The sequence below is a fragment of the Rhizophagus irregularis genome, chromosome 29 (genome assembly GCF_026210795.1).
Source record: "Rhizophagus irregularis chromosome 29, complete sequence".
Lineage (NCBI taxonomy): Eukaryota > Fungi > Glomeromycota > Glomeromycetes > Glomerales > Glomeraceae > Rhizophagus > Rhizophagus irregularis.
This window is the reverse complement of record NC_089457.1, coordinates 1746921-1755932: the sequence shown is the minus strand read 5'-3', so window position 1 is coordinate 1755932 and position 9012 is coordinate 1746921. Positions and strand designations below refer to the sequence as shown.

The 9012-nt window shown below is 27.9% G+C and overlaps 2 protein-coding genes across 2 annotated transcripts; both read left to right on the top strand.

Moving 5' to 3' along the window:
• Positions 1–577: 577 nt before the first annotated feature.
• Positions 578–895, top strand: OCT59_019724 (uncharacterized protein; the record flags this gene model as incomplete). Its single annotated transcript, XM_066143745.1, has 1 exon — positions 578–895. One exon carries the CDS (start codon positions 578–580, stop codon positions 893–895), a length of 318 nt encoding a protein of 105 aa, XP_066005467.1.
• A 5396-nt stretch (positions 896–6291) lies between these two features.
• Positions 6292–8314, top strand: OCT59_019723 (uncharacterized protein; the record flags this gene model as incomplete). The annotated part of the gene is made up of 4 exons (XM_066143744.1): positions 6292–6369; positions 6810–6902; positions 6980–7286; positions 7506–8314. 4 exons carry the CDS (start codon positions 6292–6294, stop codon positions 8312–8314), a joined length of 1287 nt encoding a protein of 428 aa, XP_066005466.1.
• Positions 8315–9012: the final 698 nt, after the last annotated feature.

Below are 9012 nucleotides of genomic sequence, written 5' to 3'. Positions count from 1 at the left end.
AATGATATATTTCCAAATAGATGATCTGTTTCATACAAAACAATTATTTAAAAAGAAAAAACATAATAATAACAATTTGAAAGTGGATTATAAGAAAATAGATAGTCAATTATGGGAAACATATGCAGAAAAAATAGAAAAGTTATTGGATAAAGAAAAAGATATAATTGATAATGTAGAAATTTTGATCAATAATATAAATAGAATATGGAATACAATTCGAGATACATTTAAAAAAGCTAATAGTGAATTGCCAAAAAAGAAAGGTAACCTGAACAAAGAAGTGCTATCAAAAACAATTGTGTTTTATAAGAGATTTTTACATAAATTATCATATATCTTAACAAATTTAACGGAAAAAAAGATCATAAGTTTGAATTTAACTAATTATAGAGAGTGTAAAATATTTATAGGAAAGCATTATGAAACAATATCAGAAATATGTTTTAAATTCACAATAGACATAGATAGGCTACTTGATAAAAATATAAAAGAGTTTAAAGAAATAGTCAAGATAGCCTTTAAATTAGTTCAGGCGAATTTTGCTGAAGAAAATAAAATATATAAAGAAGAGAAAATGAAGTTTTATATCCAACAACGGAGTGAGGATCTACAAGATAATAAAAAGAGGTTTCTAGATTTTACATTGAATAGAAAAAGAAGTAAAATTATCCTGGATAAAATAGTGATAGAAAAAAATTCAGTAAAACAATTAATTTCAGATGAAGAATTGATAGAAAATGAGTTGATTGAACATTTCAGATCATTTGCGGAAAAAAAGTTGAATTCAAATGAAAAGTTAAAAGGAAGATGGATTTGTCAATATAGCCCTAAACAAGATATAAATGAATGTTGGTATAACGAGGTTATTCAACCTATTAGTAAGAGTGAATGAGACCATGTGATTAGACAGCTAGCAAATGATAAAGTGCCAGAAATTTCCCAAATATTGAATAAAATGCTCAAACACATGGAAACTTTAATGAAAAGTATTACGTTAAAATTAGCAAATTTATGTTTACAAGTTGGTGATATCCCTGAAAAATGGAAACATGCGTTATTATATCCTATCCCAAAGACAATGGATTGGGAATACTCATTAATAAAAACTAGACCAATAATACTCCTAGAAACTTTGAGAAAAGTGGTAGTGAAAATTGTTACAAAAAGATTATCTAAAGTTATTGCAGAGCGTAATATATTAAAAGGAGGTAATCACGCGAGACTACCTGGTGGATCTACAGAGGCACCTCTAAGAATCATTAATACTTGTATTGAAGATGCAAAGAAGAATAATAAAGAGTTATAGTTGACTTTTCAGGACCTCTCTAAAGCTTACGATAGGGTAGATATTAAGATGCTTAAATTAGCATTGCAAAGAATTAAGATCCCAGAGGTTTTGATCTGTTTAATGATTAATTTATTTATGAATAGTAAAAAAAGTGTTATAAAAGAAAAAGGAATAACGAAACAATATACGTCTATTATAGGAATAGATCAAGGTGAGGTCATTTCACCTCTGCTATGGACAATTTATTACGATCCATTGCTTGCAGAAATTAATTCAGTAAAAATGGGATATGAAATTGAGCATTGCTTTAAAAGTAATGTACAATCAGACCAAGAAGAAAAACTCAGAATCAATATATCATCACAGTCATACATGGATGACGTCACGCGGATTACTAAAAATAAAGCTCAGTTAGAGCAGATCTTGAAAATTGCAGATTAATTCAACATTATGAATAATATACAAACAAATTATGATAAGTTTGAAATAATAACGAATAAAAAGTTAGATAAAGATATTGTTGAAGTTAATTTCAGATCATCAAAAAGAATGGTTAAACCATTAACATCAAAAGAATCTGTGAGAATTTTAGGTGTCTGGATTAATTTAGATTTAAGAACTAATTATGTCTTTAATCAGTGTAAGGATATTATTAAAAGATATAATAAAACAATTAGCTTCAAACAAATAATGGATTTGCAGATGAAATATATATATAATCACATAATCATTCTTCGTGTTGACTATAAAGCATAATTGTTAGTTTAGACAAATTCTCAAACAGAAAAATTAAATTCTACCTGTAGATATATGTTTAAAAGAAAAGTGTCATTGCCACTTACTACTCCTAATAGTATTATACATTCATCATTGGACTATATTACTATCAAAAATATTAATACGATTCAAGCTTAAAGACAGTTAAGTAGATTATACAATCAAGTGATATCAAAAGGTGTGATGAAAGATATTTTTAAAATAGATTGTAAACAATTGCAAAGTGAATTATTATCTAATAAATCTCCATTAGCAACATGGAATATCAGTTTGAAAGACTTACAAGTAAAACACTGTTTGTTAGCTCATGTTTTAGCACTTTTATACGACAATATGTTAACCATAAAATCAAGTGGTGTGAAAGTTAATCAGATTCAAGGGGGATTAATACCAATAGTAGAAATATGTACACATAAAGAAATATTTACAAATGGAATTAGTAAGGAACTGAAAGGGAAAAATGTTTATTTCGCTAGTCAGTTAATGTTATCAGATGGTACACGTATTTTGAGATATAAAGATTTGAAACACAGAACTAAGATAAATACACAGGGTAGAATCCCTAGTTGGTTCAAGTTTATAGAAACTAAGCTTATTGAAGAACCTTTAAAATCTAAGAAAGTGAAAACTGATTATTAATTAGGATATAATATACATAGTGTAGACACAAAAATTGATAATTTAAAAACAAAAAATTGGATAACAACCTTTCATGATCAAATGGGTAAACCTATAATAGGTCGTGTTTTAGATAATCCAAATGAGGACAAAATTCGTATAGAACATTGGATACAAAACCTAGAAAATGATCAAATATCACCATCAGTACAGTTACCAATCCTTAAAAAATGTGGAGAATGTGAAGTGAAAATGAATTAAATCAGAAATAAAAGAAGTAACATTAAAGTAAGGTGTATAGCAGATATTAATATAGAGAATTGTGTTAAAATTAATGCAAATTTAATACAAAATGATCGTTATATAGCAGATATAGCTATTTACGAGGCGTTAGCTCAAGCGGAATGTAAATACTACAGAAAAACGTCTATGAATGAATGTATTATTGAAAAAGTGAATGGCTTATTCAAATATATACATCCAAGTGATTATCGTAATGCGTTGATAGAAATTGCAAATAGTTTAACGCAAGAAACTGATATAGAGATTTATACAGATGAGTCGATGAAAAATGTAGCGACTAACGAAATAATGATGGGTTTGCGTTCGTAATTAGTGCCCCTATAAAGAAAAGTTTTAATTGTGGAATTGTAGATAATCCTTCCTCTAATAAGGCTGAATTAATGGCAGTGATATTAAGTTTAATGATCTGTCCTAAAGCTGCAAATGTTGAAATATATAGTGATTCTCAATGGGTAGTTAATACATTTGATGATTTAAACTTTTTGATGATTAAAGATATAGAAAGATCAAAAGTTAATTATAAGGTTTTATGGTTATGTTTATTCAAGATAATTAGGATCTATAGTCTCAAAGTAAAGATAACTAAAGTTAAAGTGCATAGTGATTATGATTATAATAAGGAAGCAGATAAGCTCGCTAAATCTGATGCTGAGAAAAATGTATTAATAATAGAGGATAAATTGTTATTACACAATGGTACGGTTTGTTGGAAAGATATGCCTATAGAACGTAACCCCATTCTTATGATAAAGGGAATAAAGGACGCTCAATTTATAGAAGAATTTCTAATGCTATACCATAATAAAGTTTATAGACAATCAAATCTATTAAGGTTGATAGATTGGAAAATATCTTTAAAGTTAAATAACATAAATCAATATGATACATTGTTTGAGGATCATTATTTACAATCATTTAGGATTAAAATTTGTTGTAATGAATTACCAACTTGTGCTAATTTAAAAAAGCGTAGGCCAGATCTATATGATGAAGATTGGAAATGTAATTTTTGTAAAATAGAAGAAGAAACCTTTGATCATTTTTGGAAATGTAGTAAGATTCAAAATGTTGTGCAAGATATACTCAAACAATTAAAAATTTTTTTAGCTAAAATTATACAGGAGTATTCAAGAGATGATATAGATATACAAGAATTAAAAGGTAAAATTAATGAGCTTGGTATGTGGAAAATTGGATGCTTATATGATTTTACATTTTTAATGAAGAATCAAGTCAGTTGTCAGTTAATAGAATTATTAAGGTGCTATAAAATAACTGAAGAAAAATTGTTGTATAAGGTACTGAAACAAATAACTGGGAGAGTTTTATTAGAATTCAAAATGCTTATTTGGGAACTAAGAAATGAGTTACAAATAAAGGAAGAAAAGCGGTGCAGTATTAGCGGTAAAGATAAAAAAGCTAAGTCATATAGTAAACGCACTGAAGTGGGTGTTAAAGATGTTGACTATAATATGTTAGAAAGTAATTGGAATAAATGAAATGATTTGGCATTCCATCGAGGTGACTATTGGGCAAATTTTTAGGTAGATCATGACAGTCACTTTTGAATTTGAGGTCGCATCATGGTTTTTAACAATAATGTGATCGTTTAGATGACAGGTCAACTTGTTTTTTATGAAAAGTAGTCATGTTTCATAATGCTTAATTCTTATATGTATTTGTTTATCTTATATTTGTAAGTTTATATATGTAAGTAAGCGTAATTATAATAGGACATGATCGCATCTATAATAAAGTTTTTTTAAAAAAAAAAAAAAAAAATAGGCAAAAAATCTTAAGATAGTGAATATCATCAACAAGAAAAGGAAAGAAGATGCGAAAATGTATAGGAAGTTTAATTTTTATGATAATATACTCAAAAATTTTAGATTAGACAATAACAAAATGTAAACTTTGGATAGGTTACTTTATTTACAATATGCACAGCATATATATCTTAGTAGTAACAAGTTTCATCATATTACTATAATATTAATAAAGTTGGGCTTTGGAATGTAAGTTGAAAAGGTGCAGATTATTTTAATATTAAAGAAACGTTACTAATATTTCTTTTTCTATTTCTTTAGGTTGCCGAACTTCTTAGATGAACCTGGACTTTAGAATGTAAGTTGAAAAGTGATTTTCTGAGTTGAGAATATTACTAATATACCTATTCTTTTTTTTTCTTTAAAGACGTGGCTTCTTGAAAAATGATACAAACAGTAAATTGAATGGGTAAAGGAGATTTTTTTAAATTGAGAATGTTTATTAATCTCCCTTTTTTTGTATCTTTAAAGACTCTTGTTTGCAGCTATTGGATACTATTATACTGGGCTTTGTAATGGGACTAATAGTAAGTAGAATGGGAAGAGAGGGGGAATTTTTTTAAAATTAAATTAATAAATATTCTCTTTCTTTTTTTTATTATTGTTATTAAGAACGTGAATTTTTAGATAATAATATGAACTGTAAATTGAATAGATGAAATAGATTCTATATAAATATTTATTATTGTGATATTATGAAAAATCAGCAAAAAATTAGGATTTAATATATATGCATGATAGGTAAAGATGTGTCCGTAATACCTTAATTGCGGATTAATTGTGATTTGCGATATTGCGGAATGTTGCAGATTTTGAAGAATAATTATTCGCAAATTTGCAATTGCAAATAATCCGCAAATACACAAATAATCTGCAAATCTGCAAATAATTCGCAAATAATTCACAAATCTGCAAATAATCTCAAAAATTATGATTGACTGTAGATCATCTTCACATGATCATTTTTTTTTGTAAAATATTCCTACCGAAGTGAAAAAAAAATTTTCTCACCAGAATACGGAAATATTATTTCCAAAATCCAATTAAAATAATAATAATATATCAGATTATTCAGCCATAATCAATACATTATTTTAACAATTATATATATCATTGTATCAAAACTCATTCTATCAAACGTATTATAATATACAATTACGTATCAAAACAATCGTGTTATCAAATGTTATTATTTGATCAATTAAATAAATATCAGTTTTTACAGTTTTTAGTATCCCAATTGCTTTCTTCCCTTTTCATTTTAAAAATAAAAAATAAAGTATCAGCTTTTAAAATATTGAATAAATATATTAGAAATGTCAAAAACACCCTGTTCAGTTCTCAATTCAAAATTTGCGGGAAAAAGTTTATTTACCTGATGATGATGAAAGCTTAATTTCAACAGCACTTTCTCTTATTTGAATAAAGACGGATAAAAAAATTGATTCGTATACTTTCGAGCAAGATAGAGTAAGAATGTCATATAAAAAAAATGAAGGTCGTATATATTTTGATCTGGAGGAATCATTGTCAAATTTTACATTTATCGATAAGGTATATGATAATTTTGTCTCCTTTCCCTTTATTTTGTTTTTGTCCATTTTTCGGTTTTGGACAACTTTGTCCACTTTTTTTTTTCGACTTTATCCTTTTTTTTCGTCTCTACTCTCTGGACAACTTCGTCCACTTTTTTTTTCGTCTCTGAACAACTTTGTCCATTTTTACTTCACTTTTTTTCGTCTGGACAATTTTGTCCACTTTTTTTTGCTTTTTTTTTTTGTCAGAACAACTTTGTCCACTTTTTTCACTTTTTTTTTCATCTGGACAACTTTGTCCACTTTTTTTCACTTTTTTTTCGTCTCTCGGACAATTTTGTCCACCTTTTTTTCACTTTTTTTTCGTCTCTGGACAATTTTGTCCACCTTTTTTTTTGTCTTTTTTTTTTTGTTCCTAGACAACTGTAATTTTATTTTTATTTTTTTTTGTTTTTTCAGGATAATCTGGCTGAACTTCAGCATTACAAGTCTCTATATGAATTATATAAAAGTAAATACGAATTAGTTTTGAATCATAATGTTAGATTAGAGGTAAAGTATAAAAATGATATTAATTTTTAATTTATAAAATTTATATCTTACCTTTCTTTGTTAATTTTTAATAATAGAACAAATTGCAAAAGTACTCTACTTCAGTAATGGCGGAAAATACGCGTTCAAGTGACACAGCTGGTACAGCTGATACTGATTCTAATGTTGATGAATCCTTAAAACAATTGTTAAATTATTCAACACACGAACATTTCCTCTTTGAATCTTCAACATCAACTCTTCGCTCAGCATTATATCGCGAGTCTAATAACTCAGAACTTGCCCGCGTTATAAACTGTGATTTAGCAATGAACAATCTCACAACTTTTGATACAGCAGAAAATATTTGGGCAAATTTAAATCTGCGATGTATTGAAAAATTTGGTAACCAAAACCACATAAAAAATAATATTACTATTTCAGATATAACGTGAGCCAGCATGACATTGCCAGCTTATCGCAGCTAAAATGCGATGAAAGATTATTTTTATTATATTGATAACTGGATGACAAAAATTAATAATTTCTGTAAGTCATATTTGTCAATTATAGAATTATTCTTGATTATAAAACTTTATAATAATTTACATCTTAATTTTATAGGTAATAATAATTCTCAAACTGCTGATATTTCAAATTCAGACTCTATAATAGGAGAATCAAGCTACCATAAATGTACTGAATTGAATTCACCTCTACAAGTGCCACAAGTAACTAATGAAAGTGCTAAATTGAATTCACTTTCACAATCGCTACCGGTAGCTAATGAAAGTGATGAACTGAATGCGCCACCGGTAGCTAATGAAAATAATGAATTGAATTCACCTCTACAAGCGTTACCGATGGCTAATAAAAGCGCTGATAATGAAAGTACCAAATTGAATTCATCTATACAAGCTCCACTGGTAGCAGTACCGGAAAAAGTATCAGTAGAAGCACCGTCAACAAAGGCACCAGCAAGATCACCCACATTGAAATTAGCAGAAAAAATACCCAGTGCAGAAGTGTTTGTAGTAGTAGAAACACAAACTTCAAAAATGAAAACGCCGGTGAAATCACAAGCATTAGTTTCAGAAGTGTCAGAAGAATTTCAAGAACTAGCATCTACATCAACATCATTAGTAAAAAAACGTAAACTTAACTGTGTTGAAATTTTCTCAGATGAGGATGTTGATGAAAATGACCATGATGATAAAACTATTATGAAAGAAAAGTTGAATTCTGTCCAAATGCTTTTGTTTAAGAAGGGAAAGAAACTATGTGATATTTTGTTAGCATCAAATGATGAGCATCTCGTTACCTCAGAACCATCAAAAACTTCTGCGATATTCAACGCCTTGGCTGAATTGTTAATAGCTGAAAAAATTACAGTTGTCGACGAGAAGTCCGCTATGGACAGAATTAATCAATAGAAAAAACAGGAGTTATGTTGTGAAAGCCTTGTGATAGCGGCGGAGTCTTTCAATTTGCTACATTTAGCATCATTAGTTCAAATTTATGATGATCTTTCAATACTTGCTGAAAGATTAGAAATTAAAAATACAAAATCCTGGGTGATCCCTTTTATGTGAAGTAAGCTTAATATCGATCAAAAAGCTGAACAGAAAAATAGGTTGGGGTGTGACAGATTGCGCAAATTATTTAATGATGGAATAACACCTACGCAGCTTGCGCAAGCAAGTTGTCACAAGTGTGATTTTTTTGTAAAGCAAAAATATTATGATATATTTTTGTCTCAAATTCCCGCTTATCAATCAATTACTTCAAGCCAACTAGATGAACGTATTTCTGAAATTATGTCGAATTAAGATTTCACCATGCCAGAAAGAAAAAGTGATGTTGTATTTAAATTGAGTTTAAGCAAAGAATTCAGAGATTTAAGGGAGAAGTTTAAAGGAAGTGAGTATATTGAATGGGCATAATACAGCTTATTATTTTTATTAGTTATAATACAGATTATTATTTTTATTATTTAGATTAAATTGCAGAATGTAAAATTAGGTATACGCAGTAGATTATGAAATGCAAATTGCAAAATTTTTATTACAATTAAAAAGTTTTATTTTGAGATTTATAATTCTTTTTTAATATTATGTAAAGTGAACAAAAT